The sequence below is a fragment of the Mastigoproctus giganteus genome, chromosome 6, assembly GCF_048544385.1.
Source record: "Mastigoproctus giganteus isolate SK-2022 chromosome 6, ASM4854438v1, whole genome shotgun sequence".
Lineage (NCBI taxonomy): Eukaryota > Metazoa > Arthropoda > Arachnida > Uropygi > Thelyphonidae > Mastigoproctus > Mastigoproctus giganteus.
In genome coordinates, this window is record NC_143580.1 from 32,510,291 (window position 1) to 32,527,951 (window position 17,661).

At 36.6% G+C, this 17,661-nt stretch overlaps 1 protein-coding gene across 1 annotated transcript in view; it reads right to left on the bottom strand.

The window, feature by feature from the left end:
* Srp68 (signal recognition particle 68) overlaps positions 1–17,661 on the bottom strand; it is a 94,244-nt gene that overhangs the window by 62,304 nt on the left and 14,279 nt on the right. Inside the window, exon 4 of the mRNA XM_090375058.1 lies at positions 4,006–4,201. Within this exon, the coding sequence (XP_090231184.1) occupies positions 4,006–4,201 (196 nt within the window). The remainder of the gene's footprint in view (positions 1–4,005; positions 4,202–17,661) is intronic.

Consider the following 17,661-nt stretch of genomic DNA (forward strand, 5'->3'; position numbering starts at 1 on the left):
TCCCACTCAACCACCCTTTTATCCATTGTAGCAACTTACTCTTAACACCATACTGCTTTTTTTTTTTTTTTTTTTTTGGTAATTGCTGGCACATTGGCTTGCATCTGTGGCCATAATGCACCTCCCAAGGTTTTTGCAGTACTGTGATCCAAGCCCGAGGCGGGATTCGAACCCGCGACCTTTGGGTTGCTAGGCAGGTACTTTACCCACCCGGCTAGCCCGGTCGGCACCATACTGCTCCAATTTGTACAGTAATCTTCTATGCGCAACAGTGTCAAAAGCTTTCTTGAAATCCAAGTATGTGATATCAAAATTATTTTTTGCATCCAGTTCCTTTGTAACCACATCGTAGGTCCGATCAAATTTGTCAGACAAGACTTTCCCTTAACAAACCCATGCTGTGTCTGAATTATTGCTGCAATCTTGTCTAGATGATCCTGGAATGCATCTTTAACCAGTGACGCCATTATTTTACCCAGAACAGAAGTTAAATTAACTGGTCTGAAATTACTCGTGTCACCCTTAGATCCCTCTTTGTGAATTGGGAATACATTTACACATCTCCAGTCTGTGGGGACTTCCCCAGATTCCAAGGATACTCTCATAATTATGGTTAAGGATTTGCTTAGTTCCTTTTCCACCTCCTTTAATGTATACTGGACAAAGGAATCAAATATGGAATGTGTTATATCATTGTGCCATCAACATTAACTGAGCATCAATGCCAAGAATACTGTACTTTACTAATCCTATGTAATACAGATGGACAAGCCAATTTCCTTATTTGATAATTTTTTTATACAGGCCTGTCAATATCTTTTTGTCATCCGTACAATCAGGAATTGTACAGGAAATAAAAATACTTCTCTGAAAATTGCCTATTTGGATCAAAGCTCAACCAAACCCTTTGAAGATATCTAATGTCAGCTCAGAATAACTGTAGAATGTCTCTAGTCATGCATTCTTTAACAGCAACCACAAGGTCAATCTGCTGAACAGAAGATGAATTGCTCAATGGTTCATACTAAACATCTTGTTTTGGTGATAGGAAGCAATTAGGACAGGCACAGCCTTGTTTTCTCAAAAAAATGCAAAAGTTCATATTTCCTTACATAAATACAGTAAAAATCCAGCATCCATCTGGAAAGCTAATGCAACTAACACATTTCAAAAATCACATATTAAAAAAAAAATAAAAATACAGCTACTTGACTTAACATTACAATAGAAAAGAGAATGTTAATTAAGATATTAAACATTACAAAATGCATTAAATTATAAATAAAATTATATTTATATTTTAAACTTATAATTATAAACTAATGGTTACATGCAGAAGACTACAGTAAACCCCCGCTATTCGCGGTATCTATATTCGCGATTTTGCATATTCGCGGTCGCTGATTTAATATAAAATGAAACCCAAAAAAATGTGAATTTTTAAGCGCCTTGAATATTTTCCGCCATAAAAAAACATGGGCATGGCTAAAATTATCTTTCTCGGTCAAAACAGCGCTCAGTGGGTTGGGGAAGAGGGGTGACAAAATTGCGAGCGTGGATGTTTCTCGCTAATCCTTGTTCAGTATGTGTTATGCGCTTGTTGTGGAAGTTTTCGTCGTTTGCTTTTAATTTATATGCTTATAAATTGATATGCTTACAAAAGTGATAAATCTATCGTTTTGCAGTGTAAAACAGACTTTTTCGAGTGTGTTAATGGAAGAAAGTGACTTTATTGTGGACAAGTTCTTTCTAACCCGTACAAAAATATGGCTACGAATAACAAGAGAAATGTGAAAATATGAAAGAAGGTGATGACATTAGCGAATAAAATTGAGTTATTAGACAAAATTTCTAATGGTGAAAGTGTCTCAGTGGCAAAACATTATAAAATCAATGAGTCAACGGTACGGTCAATCAAAAAATCGGAAGAAAAATTCCGCTGTAGTGTCCGTGAAAATGCGCTAATTGCTTCAAAAATTTGCTCTGTAACTCGTGATGTTAGATTAGAAAATATGGAAACCCTTTAAATCTATGGATAGAAGACCGAACTCAAAATAAAATTCCCTTAAGTTCACTCATCATTTGTGAAAAGGTAAAACTCCTTTATCAACACTTTAGCAAAACTGGTGATAGCACTGGCTGGATAAGTTTTTTAGCTAGCAAAGACGCTGGTTTGAAAGATTTGTTTGAAATTTCTAATAAATATTACATTTAATATTAAATTGTTTCTTATTTTCATTTCGATGCCATATGCTTGCATTTCACTATGTACTGTCTATGTACATAGTCATATTATGAAGGTACATATAATACATACATAGACAAAATTTTAGACTAGTTTTTCTTATATATTTCATACTTTGGAACGGAACCCCTTTATTACTATGGGAGCCATAACTCAGTATTCGCGTTTTCAGTATTCGCAACATTTTTCAGGAACGTAACCCCCATGAATAGCGGGGGTTTACTGTATATATAAAAAGGCGAAAATTGTAATGATCTTATGAAGGAAAGTACAAGTTTGGCTTTTGAAAAATTTATGATATAAAAGCACAATTGGTGATAAGTTTTTAGTAATAAAGAATAAAAAAAAAGTATTTTAAAATTAATCCAGAGGAAATAGTGTATGGTGTATTCAGTAACGTGACTAAGAAATTTAACTTCATCTTAGAGCATTTCATTGAATGGTATAGGCACTTAGGTAATTACTACTTGGATGAGCATTCCTTGTATAGTGTAGGCACCTAGAAGAGTAATGATCATTTAATCAGCAAATTCATGCATGCCCTTATTTATGCTGTATAATAATGGGCTTATAGTACATTCTAATAAATTAGAAGGAAATTCATACAATGGTAAAGTCTGTAGAAGCAGAAAAGTGAAAAAGAAGCCATTACCAACTTTTTATTGTGAATCTCCTCAGAATTTTCTTGAATTATATTACTATATTAATGGTATTTCAAGAAATTTTCATGTTCAAGATCATCATAAAATTATATATAAACAGGTGCAAGTTCAACAGCTTTTAAAACAAATACATTATTCAATACTGTATTATGTAGTCAATGCTGCAATTTGTTGGACTGCTTTCAACATGTTGGAGGAGGAAATTTTAAATCTGCAATGGTAACGAAATTATCAGACTCAAATGCTATCAAAAGTGTCATAATATTTGGTACATGATATTTGAAGCAATGCCACACAAGCCACTTATAAGTTCACTCATTAAGACTTGTCTTCTAACCTTCAACAGATACTATTTATTTTTCAGGACAAACCAGTTCACTTCTTAGTAGCATGCCATGGTGGGAACTGCTGTTATGTTTTGCCATAAAAAACACCAAGGTAATATGTGTAAAACACCAAGGTAATAGTGTGCATAGCACAACTGTTTTCTGTTCAGTGAATCTACCATGGCCTGTACAATCACATTTTGGACAAATAGCACAGTGCTTACATATTGCTGTTGTTGTTGTTTGGGTTTTAGGAGCATTAGCAACTAAGGCCATATTGCTCCGGGGATATGCGGTGGTCATTCCCTGATCTTTCCGCATCCTCCGTATTTGGTGGTCACGGCTCGAACCCCGATCTAATCAAGAAGCGTGTGCTACACACTGTTGCTCCTTCCCACCTGGCTATGGAGGCACCCGCTTACATATTGCCCAGAAGGCTACAAAGGCTGAAACCACTTGAACTTTGCAGCCAAATATTCTTCCTAATTTCATTTATATTAAGATGTGCAAACATGCCTTATTCTGAAATTATACAATGTCTTTCCAATTTCAACATATTCATAACAGATTACGAACACCTCTAGTATTCAGTCTCAAAAGCTTGTGACAACATAATTTTAAGAAATAAATACGAATCAGCAACATAACATAAATATGTATTTATGAACTTCATCTATGAATTACTATTTACTGTTTGTGAACATCATTCAGATTTCTAAAAAAATCTCCTTGAATCCCATAAATATACATATTTAGGCATTGGAAATAATACCTGAGCTTCAAGCTTGGTTCTAGCATCACATTTGACACTTTCACATAATTTCTCCAAATGATCTGCATGCTTTGAGGCCTTCCTCAAACGACTAATCAAGTGAAAACGCTTCCTTAGTTCAGTATTAGATTCTTGCTTAAGTTGCATTGCATAACCCCAAGCCCTCTCAGCTGTTATTAATGGAATGTATAGATATCTATTGAGCAGGAATAAAAATGTAACATTTTGATTAATATAATGCAATGTAAAATGATAAAGTATTTCTATTTTTGAAACATTTAAAAAAAAATAAGAAAAATACAAAAGTTTTATAGAATAACAAGCACAAACAAATAGTATACGTAAAAGCAATCCTGTCGCCTATCTAAAATGGATTTAATTTCCTAAAATTGTATTAAAATATCTTTTGAAAACATACTAATTTAAATTACAAAGTTATGGTATCATACAAAGATTTCATGAGAACAATTATTAAGATCTTGAATAAGTTCTATCAAAATGATAGGATCAAGTATACATCAAAATACATTATGGAATTACAAACACATGTAATAGCTACATGCATATATGAAGGTGGTTTAGAGTTGACCTAGATTGGCATTTCCTTTTTTTTTTTCTACAAAAAAATAAAAAATACCAGAATCACCAAGCTTAATACTCTTTCAAAAGATATATATTATCCCTTGACATTTACATATTTTTGCTATCATTACAGAAGGCACTGATGCCAGCAGGATAGAAAGTAGTTCACTGATTACATAACCAATTCAACACATTGTGCTTAAATTCATCATCTGTTTTTGAATTTCTGGCCAATGTAATCCTTCATTGGCCCAAACAAGTAATAAAAATCTGAACATTACAGAGAATAGTTAAAAGTCCAAGCCCAAGGCTGCCAAATTTGCTATATATGAACATACACTGTTGTGATTCCTCTTGAGAATTTTCTAAGTCTTTTCTTGTGTTTACTACTGTATCATGGACTTCCCATGAATCTTATCAGACTGCTGTCTTGAATTCTTTTGGGTAGTGGGGAATCCTTTGTAGCACCATTCAATACTGGACTTCTTTGATTCTAGAGTGAAGTAGTATATCCATGTCCTGTCAAATGTCACTATTCACCGAAGGAACTAACTCGAATTTTCAAAATTTATGCATACTTTCAATGTAATATGTCTGTTTTCAATACACACACTGTAATTCATCTGTTTTCCAAAATCAGAAAGATCAAAAAGATCCTTGATGTAACAAATGTTCACATCTATGGCTGCACATGAGCATATGGTACATTAAACAACTTCAAATACTTTGGAAAACTTCTTGCGCCAATTGTACACACTGGCAAACATGATAGGGTCTCTTCCCTTTATGGCATACTTAACTCAGAGAATTTCAACTTCCTGTTTTATATGGTGTTGATTGATACTTGGACTGACAGGGATTCTAATGCCATCTTGAACTACTTTCATTGCACAGGCATGGAGGGACAGCTATGCATCAGAGAATAAGAGCAGCATTCCCATCTGCCAGAAAGTTCTGTTGTTCTGGTGCACATGCCTTCTATAAAAAAAAAAAAAAAAGGTGACCTCAAACCACCCTTGTATATAAAAGGTATTTTCCTATCTCAATATGAAGTGGTATTATACCTAAGCAACTTATACAAGCAGGGATTTTATAATTTTATAACTGCACACATTTCTACATTTGATTTTTGTCTCGGGACACTTTAATCTCTGCACTTACAGAAACTGACTTTCCACCATCAAGACTTGGGCTTATTTTAACATCAGAGATAACAGCTGTTTTGAGACTGATCTCTCATTGGACAACAGGTGGTCTCTATCCATTAGCAAACTTTGCTGACTGGTAAATAATATATCAAGTTTGTTTGTTTGTTAGTTTGTTATTTGGTTTTTAGGAGCATTAGCAACTAAGGCCATATTGCTCAGGGATATGCGGTGGTCATTCCCTGACCTTTCCGCATTCTCCGTATTTGGTGGTGACGGGCTCGAACCCCAGTCTAATCAAGAAGCGTGTGCTATGCACTGCTGCTCCTTCCCACCTGGCTACGGAGGCGCCGAATATATCAAGTATACTTAAGTGAGCAGTCAAGTAGCATGTAGTCAAAAGAAATGGAAGAAGTGTTCATAATTATATACTGCCACTACTGTGAACAATAATTAAATGGAGAATTTCTAACTAGAGTTCTCAAGACAAAGAAATACAGAATTCAAGTATATCTGTGTATAAGTTCTCTTGATAGGCTAGTTACTGCCTGTTGGATAAACAGGTATCCTACTGGTTGAGATGTTCAAGAGGTAACTTTGGCCACTAACATTGCTTGGCCAGTGAGGTTAAGTTATTTCTGCTTAAAATGTTTTAGCCATTGTAATCAGACTGATACCACCTTTTCTAAGTACCAACAGAAATGCGTGAACAATAGGCTACTTTAAAACTGAATCACATACAAGACTTTTTCAGGCGCCTCTGTAGCCAGGTGGGAAGGAGCAGCAGTGCGTAGCACACGCTTCTTGATTAGACCGGGGTTCGAGCCCGTCACCACCAAATACGGAGGATGCGGAAAGGTCAGGGAATGACCACCGCATATTCCCGGAGCAATATGGCCTTAGTTGCTAATGCTCCTAAAAACCAAATAACAAACAAACAAACAAACAAGACTTTTTTAAATATATTTTTCTCAAATACCTACCGAGCATGGGAGGTCCAACCCACAGACTGCATAAGGCCCACTCTTTCACATTGTGTTGCCTGAAGTCACAGAAGTACCCTCCTAAGTGTTAATACATTCCTCCAGTTTAAAACTATCATATCATAAAATAGAGTTTCGCACTGACTTATGAAATTATCCATTTTTAGTAATATTCCATTTTACTTTCTTATAATGCTTGATGCACCATACCCAGTACTAATCATATAATAAGAATATCATTAGTTAAATGTAAAAAAAAAATTACTGCAAACAATGATAACAAAAATTAAGTTTTATTTTAAAATGTGCATAATTAGTGCTAAACTGTTCTTATAACCCACAGTCACCTTCCCATGAGAAGCCACACAGCATGTGACCTTCAGCATTTTATCTGTTTTGGCCCTCTAGCCAAAACAGGCCGAAGACCCTTGATCCAAGGCCATACTGCATTCTATGTATTATGTCAATACAAGTGTGCATGTTCATGGAATAATTTGCATGTCATATCAGCTGAAAAAACCCAGTAAAACTCACAGGAAAAAATGTTAATTCCTCTGCCTGAGGCTTGCTAACCATATGCCCCAAATAAATTGGCCTAGAAGAATTCCTCTAGTCTCTGATGGGATTCAAACCAAGATCTCTGCAAACAAGTGAAGAGGGGCAAAACCAGTGTTGCACAATAGTGTATATAGCAGTATGTCAAGGGCAAAAAAAAGCACTGCTGAAAAAAAATTATTTCTGTAACCATTAAAATTATACAAGTAAACTTTAATTCTAATTAATTGAAATTAACTTAAAGAATAGGAACTCATAAAAATAATCATATAACAATCTTCATTGATATCTCTTATTAAAAATTAATTTTATAAAGCAGCTTATCAAATGAAGTATGCTTATATAACCACTATTATAGACTCCCTATTCTGTAGTAATTCTTGAGGCTGTCACAAACATTCTCTCAGGTATGACAAGCTTGGCTTGCTACCAGGGAGTCTGGGACTGTTAGTAATCATGGGTATACAACCCCAATGTGCAAACCCTGACATACTGCACCTAGTATACTGGAGATGACGACAGAGGTGCAAACCAATATAACCAGGGGATGAAGTGTGGCTTCCACACCAGATGAACCAATGCCATCCCTCTGTGTTATCAGGCAAAACTAGGTGGTAGATGACCCTCATCAACCAGGGCAAAACCAAAACTTTGCTTATTCGGGGCTTGAAGTGGTGGAACCACATTTAGTCTCCAGATTGATTGATATCTTTTGATGTTGTGATGGGCTTCATGGCGAGATCCAATTTTCCTTACACTTTGAGGGAACAGCTCTAAAACAGTGTTTGCAGGCCAGTTACTAGATGTCCACTCCATCAGACCGAACCTATTAATAACTCTCTAGGAGGCTTCCGAATCAGCTAGTGTATAAATTCGCTGCCTCTATTCTGCCAGATAGTGACTGGAGAGATTCTGAGTAGTGTGTATGTGGAGGGGCGTTGTTAAGCCCACATTATGTCGAGGAACTGGGTATATTCTTGCTGTGTGTATGCCATATCTAAAAATTTTATTACTTCATACAACATATCCTCTCCCCACCTTTTCTTACTACTGAATAGATCATGAACAGTCAAACAAAAAAAAAAAAAAAAAAAAAACTTATCTCAAAAAAACCTAAACCTCCTAAACACGTCCTCATTCGTTTCACAAATATACGTGATCTCAGTTCCAGTCTCAGTGATGTCCATTTCCACTTATGGTCTGCCAAGCCCTATGTACTTTAATGACAGAATCCCAATTGGTTGATTCCACCACTGCTCATCTCAGTTGTCTTTATCCTCACTTTGAAACCTGACTTTCTCCAGTTCAAATTTCTAAAGTGAGGTAATTTTCCATGGTGATTTTAATATTCACAATTACAGCTAGCTTCTGTTTTCTACTCAAACGGACCCAACTAGCTGAAATGCTAAGGATTGTTCATTTATATACCAGAATACCAGACAATCCTCACAGAAATTATTCATTTACCTATCAAAACACCTGACAATCCTAACCACACTGCCAACTCTTGATTTTTTTTCTCACAAACAATCCTTTTAAGTACACGGTCAAGGTGAGTGGTTCTCTGGACACGTCAAGTGACAAACTGGCAATGGTCTCCTCTACAATGGAGCCCTTTTCTCATGGCCACTCAACCTCTTGTTCTTTTGGCACTACAAGAATGTAAAATGGGATAACAGTGAGGTTTCTATTCTTCCTTTCCTTGATTGGATTACTGTTTTAAATCTTCCGATGTCAATGTTTGCACAAGATCATGTCAGTGAAATTATTCTTGTAGTGATGAAATCCTTTACTCCACACTCCACCTTAAAATGTCATCCTTAAGCTAAACCTCGGTTTTCCAATAAATGCACTACGGCTGCTCAAGATAAGAATGTTACATATTGCAATTGGCTTGCATCCAAATCTCCAGGTTCATTTGCCACTTACAATGCTTGCAACAATTGTAAAGTAGTTATTAATCAGTCCAAACTTGCTTCTTGTCAAAATGGTAGTTAAGCATTCTAGTCTCTTGCCAAAGCTGTTGGCCACAACTTTTGCCTATCTCTATTCCCACCTCTGTCAAAATCAGATGGTTCTATTGGCGCCTCAGCTAAAGCTGACCTGCTAACATCCTGCTTTTCTTCTAACTTGTGTACTGATGATCTTAGTAAATTGATTGATTTTACCCTCATACACTCCATTCAATGCTTTCTATGGTCTTCCATCAAAAAGATGTCAGAAGAATTTTGAACAGTCTTGATGCCAAGAAAGCACCAGATCCTGATGGTGATGGTATTTTTCCACTTGTTCTCAAATCCTGTGCTTCTCAGTTACTCCAATTCTGTGTCGCCTTTTTACAATTTCTTATTCTACCAATGTCTTCCCTTCTGCTTGGAAATTTGCTCATATCCAGCCAGTTCCTTAAAAGGATGACAAAATTCCTCCCATCCAATTATTGTCCCACTGCACTTACTTCTACACTTTCTAAAGTAATACAGAAATTCATCAATGCCAACTCCTCAACTATCTAGAAACCTTCCATCTGATCAATGATTGCCTGTATGGATTCTGTTAGTGTCAATCTGTGATATATTGGCTTATGTTACCCATCTATGGACAAATTCGATGGAAAAGTGTGAAACTCAAGCAGTTGCTCTTCACATTTCAAAGACTTTTGATTGTGTTTGACATAAACATCTTCTAAATAAGCTTCAATCTTATGAATTGCCAACTGTTTCCTGTAGTTTTGGCCATCCAGTATCCTCCCTACCTGCTTCCTGCGGGTAATAGTAAATGGCTAACTGTCTTCTAACTTCTCTACTAATAGTAGCAGTAGTAGTAGTAGTAGTAGTAGTAGTGGCACATGATGCAAGAAAGCAAGTGTAGGAGCTTATGCAGCATCAGCCAAAAAAAAAAAAAAAAATCACACCATTCCCTCCAAATGCCTGTCCAGTTCCTCCTTAAATTTATTTAACCTATCAACTTCTACAACGACAGATGGAAGTTTGTTCCAGCAATTAACCACCCGCTGGCTAAAGTCAAATTTCCGCACATCTATTCTACATCTGTCCTTTCTTAATTTGAACTTATGTTCCCGTAGGTTGGTAATCTGAACAAGTGGAAGGATCCCATCAGAATTCAGCGTGCTCAACCCATTCAAGGCCTTATAGACCTCAATCAGATCACCGCGCAGGTGTCTAGTCTCCAGCCACTGCAATTTGCAGAACTTAAGCCTCTCTTGGTAAGAGAATCCCTTCATTCCCCTCACCAATCGTGTTGCTCTTCTCTGTACACGCTCAAGCAAATCTACATCCTTCCTAAAATGAGGCCTCCAGACCTGTACGCAGTACTCAAGGCGTGGCCTAACCATTGCCTTATACAGAGGGACAATCACCTCCTTTTCCCTGCTAGCAAAATTCCTATATATCATTGACAAAACCCCATGACCCGCCCTAGCAGCCTGTCTGCACTGTCAGAAAACTTCATATCTGACTGCACAATTACTCCCAGGTCTTTTTCATTTTCTACCACCTTAAGTGTAGTACCACACAGTTGGTACGTTTCTCTGGGGTTACTTCTACCCATATGCAGTACTTTGCATTTGTCAAGGTTGAACTTCAGTTGCCACTTCTTAGCCCATCTACCCAAATTATCTAGATCCTGTTGCAGTAGCACACTGCCATTACTGTCATTAACAACCCTGCCAACCTTTGTGTCATCTGCAAACTTCGACATTAAGCCTGATATACCTTCATCAATATCATTGATAAATACACAAAACAACAGTGGACCCAACACCGAACCCTGTGGGACTCCACTAATAACATTAGTCCACGAAGAGCAGCACCCATTGATTACCACCCTCTGTCTTCTCCCACTTAACCATCCTTTTATCCATTGTAGCAACTTACCCTTAATACCATTCTGCTCCAATTTGTACAGTAGTCTTCCATGCGCAACAGTGTCAAAAGCTTTCCTGAAATCCAAGTATATGATATCAAAATTATTTTTTGCATCCAGTTCCTTTGTGACCACATCATAATAACCAATCAAATTTGTCAGACAAGACTTTCCCTTAACAAACCCATGCTGTGTTTGAATTATTGCTGCAGTCTTGTCTTGATGATCCTGCAATGCATCTTTAACCAGCGACTCCATTATTTTACCCGGAACAGAAGTTAAACTAACTGGTCTGTAATTACTCGTGTCACCCTTCGATCCACCTTTGTGAATTGGGGACACATTTGCACATCTCCAGTCCGTGGGAACCTCCCCTGAGTCCAAGGATGCTCTCATAATTATGGCTAAGGGTTTGCTTAGTTGCTTTGCCGCCTCCTTTAAAATAACTGGATAGATCCCATCCACCCCAGGTGCCTTTCTTATGTTTAACTTCAACAATTTCTCCTCCACTTTGCTCCTAGTTATTACAAAATCATTAAGCACACTGCTACAATTTGATAACCTTCTTCCATTTTCAAATTGTAATAATTCCTCACGTGTGAATGTAGATGCAAAATACTCATTCAGTTTGTTTGCTATCTGAGCAGGATCATCAACAGTCGAACCATCGATGTCAAGTGAACCAATCATATTCATCCCCTTCCTTTTAGAGTTTATATAAGTAAAGAAATCCTTGCTGTTTTTCTTAGCATCTTTTGCCAAAGATTTCTCGTAATCCGCCTTCGCCTGCCGAACCTCCTTTGTGACCTGATTACAGACTAGCTTATATCTGCCACAGGCTTCTGCGTCACCTGATAATTTATATGCATCCCATGCATTTTCTTCTCTGTCACGAGTCTCATTAGTTCATTTGATAACCATTTAGGCCTAAACCTTGAACGATATTTCTTAATCGGTATATAAAGTCTAGTCGCTTCCACGATTAATTCTTTGAATGCTTCCCACTTAGAATTTACTGTTTGTAACATCGTCAGTTGATCCCACTGTACAGAATTTAAAAACTGTCTGAGACCACTGTACTCCCCTTTACGGAAGCAAAAACCCTTTCCTTTACCCCTGACGGTAGTTACCTCTTTAAGTAAATCCCACTTCAGCACACTGTGATCACTGCCACCTAGTGGTTCCTTTATCTGCAAATTCTTAATACACGAATGATCACTGCTGATAACCAGATCAAGAGTGTTACTTTCTCTGGTTGCCTCTCGAACATGCTGCTGCAGAAAACAATCATCCGATAACTCCACAAAAGTCTGACTAGTGTGTGAGTGACCAACCCACAAGTTCCAGTCAATATCTGGGAAGTTAAAATCCCCCATTATAAGACATTCTGATTTACTGGCCCACTCTATTTCTCTGTACAATTGTTCATTGTACTCATTCAAGTCATTAGGCCTATAACACACTCCTACTCATATTTTTCCTTTCGCAGTGCTTATCTCACACCAAACCGACTCAACAGAGCACTGTTCATCTATATTAACTGGGTGCACTTCCTTTGATTTTATGTTTTTCTTAATTAACAGCATAACACCCCCTCCCTTTCTGTCCTGTCTATCCTTTCTGTACACATTGTACTCCCCAAATTCCAGTTCTGCATTCCTTATATCTTTGTGACACCACGTCTCTGCTATCCCAACAATATCCGCCTTTGATGTCTTGACCAACACTTCAAATTCATCAAATTTATTTACTATACTTCTAGCATTGGTATACATGCAAGCATACATGCTCCTATGCCTATTCCTTGTTACCCTAACACATCCCATATACCCAACTATTCCATGATGACTGCCATCCGTCCCTGAAACCCCCAACACCCCTCGCTCCAGGTCGCTTCTTATTCTAATAGAAGTTGTGCAAGAATCACCTTCACCTCTGCCTGCGGTTACTGTTAAACTATTAGTCTTTGTATCCCCCCAAACTAGCAGTTTTCCGACCCACCTAACACTGCCTCGATAGCATCAGTAAATATTCTTGCACCCTTTCTATTTAAGTGTATCCCATCCCTGTAGAAGCAATCTCTCCTGTTAACAAGTACAGTCCAGGCTGAAAAAAATTCTACCCCTTGAGCCTTGCACAATCTTTCCAGGGCCGAATTGATCGACAAGGCTCTCATCATATACCCCCTCCTATCGTGTCTGGGCAGAATTGCAGACACTTTCAAATTCAACCCTATTTCACGGCTTTTTTTCAACAGTGACCTGTACTTGTTGAGTAATTCCGCCGGTCTCCTACTCTTAATATCATTAGTGACAACGTGTACAACTATATCACCTTTTGTGCCCTTGAAAGATGATATCCGCTCTACAACGTCATCAACCTTTGCCCCTGGCAGACATACCCTGGTCCTGTTCCACCTATCCTTTTTACAAAATATATTCCCCGTCTCCTTGACAATAGAGTCACCAACAATAACTAGTTCCTTTGGGACCAGCGCATTCTGCATGATGGTGTTTTGCAAGGTTCAGTTCCGTCTCCCAATCTTTTTCTCTTCTATTATATTAATGACTTTCATCCATTTGACTGGAAATTCTATCTACAGTTTGGCTGATGATAGCACATTGCATTCCACCTGCCATTTTCAGAAACCCTGCCTTGCACAAATGGCTTCAACTTCTCAAATCTCCAGTACCAATTCCATAAAGGCTGATCTCCAAGTAACTCTCTAATAGGATAAAGGTAACTTAGTTAATTTCAATCCTTCTAAAACTCAGTCCTGTCTTATATCTTACCAAAAGGATTCTTATATCTTTTTGTAAGATATTGTCTCATATCTTACAAAAAGGATTCTTCTGCTGCTATACTTATCTTAGATGACAATCAGATTTCTAAATAAGATCACATCTGTATTAGGGATTACCCTGACTTCTAATTTCTCTTGGCATAAGCACATCACAAATATTGCTTGCTCTGCTTCTAAAAAACTAGGTTTACTCTTTCGTATTCAGCTTTACTTTTTTTCCAAACTGGTACTCACACCATACAAATCTCAAATCCATCCCATCGTGGAATATTGTACCCATAACCAGGGCAATGCCCTCATAACTTATCTCAAACGTCTAGATTCCGTTCAAGGCAATCAGATTAATTAATGACCCATCTCTTACAAAGTCTTTCTGCTCTTCATCTCATAGACATTCTGTTTCTGCTGCATGCCTTTTCTATAGATACTTCCATGGGCAGTGTTCTTCTGAACTGGCTTCTATAATTTCACCACCACCATCTCTCTCTCTTTTCCAAACCAGTCTGAACACACACACACACACACACTGCAACTAGTCAGCATCCTTTTACTGTCCAGCTTGAAACTCAGAGAATCAACTTTTCTTCTTCCTCCTCATTTATTTCCTTAACTTCCGTTTCCTGGAACAACCTCCTTTCACACATATTTCCTGAAAATTATAATCTACAGAAATTGAAGTCTAATGTCAACAAGTATCTTCTTTCATCTTCTCAACCATTGACCCATGCACGGTACTTAAGTATTATAAGTTCTAATACCTTTTTCCTGTTTGGGATTTTCATAAAAAAAACTAAGGTTGTAGTTAATCAGTTAACTACAACCTTAGTTGAAGTCTTTTCCAAATTCTTCTAGTCCCCAATGGGATTTGAACCCAAACAATTGAAGTCATTATACTGTGACAGAGGACTATGTGACAGTAAGCACATAAAACTGGAAAAACTACAGTAGCCAAAGCATGAAATTCTGGATGCCAGACTTAATAAATGTGATAGTATAAATGATAGAATGTGATAGTATATAACAGAGCTATGTTGCTCAATATGTTCTACGTTGATATCAATATTTGTAGAAGAATATGTATCATATACGTATTCTACGTATCATATTGAGGTAAATTTTCTTATTCTTCTACAAATATAGACTTAATAAAATATGTTGGTATAGCAGTATACAACAAAATTCAAACCATTCAAAGAATCTGTAATTTACTTAATCACTATTGAAAACGTGAGGAATGAAGTGCCTCTACTGTGAAAGACCACAGGATGAACCATAGCAACTGGATTGAAATAAACCTCCAAGTTTTATTTCAAGCCACTTTTAATATTAGAATGGCTAAATAACACAAGAAAACAGACTTTTCCTGCATCTCCATAAATTAAAAAAAATAATTAAAAAATCTTTCCCACTGACACCTTTTCTATTATTAAGAAGTAACCACCCAAATTCCACATTAAACTTTATCAAACCCTTCACCATGCCATCTTGGGAAGTAACTTATTCCAATCGTCTACAAGCCTGAAGTTACACTTCATTAGATTCAGCTTGATTATTATTAGTTTTATAGAGCATCTTTGGCCATATTGTACGAGTGTACAATGTTTGTATAAATGTGTATTCACAGGCCGAGCAGCATGTGCACAAGCTGAAAAATCCAAAATATCTCAGATAAAACATTACTCCCTCTGCCTGAGATTTGCCAAGTCAAACTGAAAATGCTTTCATGAATTCTTCACTTTCCTCTTCTTTGCTACTTCACTTCTTTACTCTTCTTCTTTAAGACGAATTCCTCTAGTCTCTGACTGTAGGGACTGTTCTTAAAGGGCTCTTCAGTTTGGCTTAATGAATTTTCAGATTCAGCCAAAAACCTTTATTATTCCCTAAGACTTTATATCAGTGCAGGCTGAAAAACCCAGACTATCTCAGATAAAACATTACTCTCTCTGCCTGAGATCAACTAAGCCAAATTGAAGAGGCCTTTAAGAATTCTCCCATTCTCTGACAAATTCAATTGCAAATTCATTATTCCCTAAGACTTTATATTTGTGCCCCCACACCCATTCTTGTCTCTCCTATCAATGAAAATACCTCCCTCACTCATTGTTTCATGTACCTAACACACTGCAATTGGGTTCACTCTACAGAATCTTGTCATGCTCTGTAGGCTGCACCATTTAAACCATTCATCCTAAAGAAAATAATTAGTGTTTCTCCTTCTTTAAACCCTCCCTAAAAGTTCTACTTCTTTTTATTGGATGTAGCTTCCTAACCCAAATACTATATTTTAAGTGTAGTCTCATCATCTTATATAGAGGAAGAATGAATGATATCCATTTCACTCTATGTGCAAAGATCCAATATTTGAACAAGGGTGAAATTTTCACCCTTGTTTATTTATTGGAATCATTTATTATGTCCCCTATTTATGTTGAATTTATGTCCCCTATTTTTGGGATAATTTAATGATTCCAAAAATAGAGGACATAAAGTCAAATTACAGTGGGGAAGAAGTCTAGATGGATATTAGAGGATGCTTTCTTTTAGCCGATAAGAGTTGTTAATTATTGGAATAAGTTGCCCCTACGGGTGGTTGAAGGTTGACAGCTTGGGAAATTCAAAGCTCAGCTAGATAAATCTGTGAGAAAGGAGTCAAATAGGCAATATTTTCCTTTTTAAGCTGGTGCAGAAAGCCCAGGGCTTCCTTGTACCATACAGCTAATACTAAATCATTGTTAGGGCACACTATCTTTTCCTGCCCACCTGTTTACATTGCATGGTAAATTTCATGTTTGCTTGTATTATCACCCTAAGCCATTTTCATCTTAAAATGCTTTTCAATTCTCTCCCAGTCTACAATTTACTCCTGGTTTTCTATACAATAAGTGCAACAGTCCTTGAATAGTTTTTCTTTATCCTAAAATTTAATTCCCTCACAGTCTACAAGTTACTCTTGGGTTTCTGTTCCACAAGTGCAACAGTCCTTGAATACAGAGGATTCAAGAACTGTTGAACTGCTGCTTTTATAATCTATTATTTTGTAAATAAGTTTATGTTAATTTGTTCAGTAATTTCAAGTCATTCAGATGTTGCAAAATAAATATATTTCATTGCTTTTGCACATATGTAAATAGACTATTTTATAATCAAAATTATAATTATTCTAGCTAGTTTAAATACATTAAACAAGGTGGCCAGTCAATGTCTATCAAGCTATACAAAACTGTTATACAACCTTGTTATCCTGCTACAACAAAATTCATTTCAATAATAATACTTCAAATACTCATAAAGAGAGAGCAAGAAATTCCTAAAACACTGGTTAGTTACCTCTTCAGTGAGATCCAAATATTAAATCATCAGTAAGTTATGTGGCCTCAGTGAAATGACTAATTTGTTGCTTGTATGCTATACAAGCTTTTGTATTACATAAAATTTTCATGTTAAAAACTTGTATACAAAAAATTGAATTACAAACCTCCTTAATGTATTCCTACATTAAATGTAATTAAAATTAATGCACAAATGTAAGCCACAATTATATCTACTGTTTTTAATCAAGTTACAGAAATAAATTGTACACACATACAACATTACATAATAGAATCTTTTCAATTCTAATCATAACGTTCCAGTTATACAGATAGTTAATAACTACCTGTATAACTGAAACAATGTTACATTGTGATACTGAGACCTAACAGTTTAT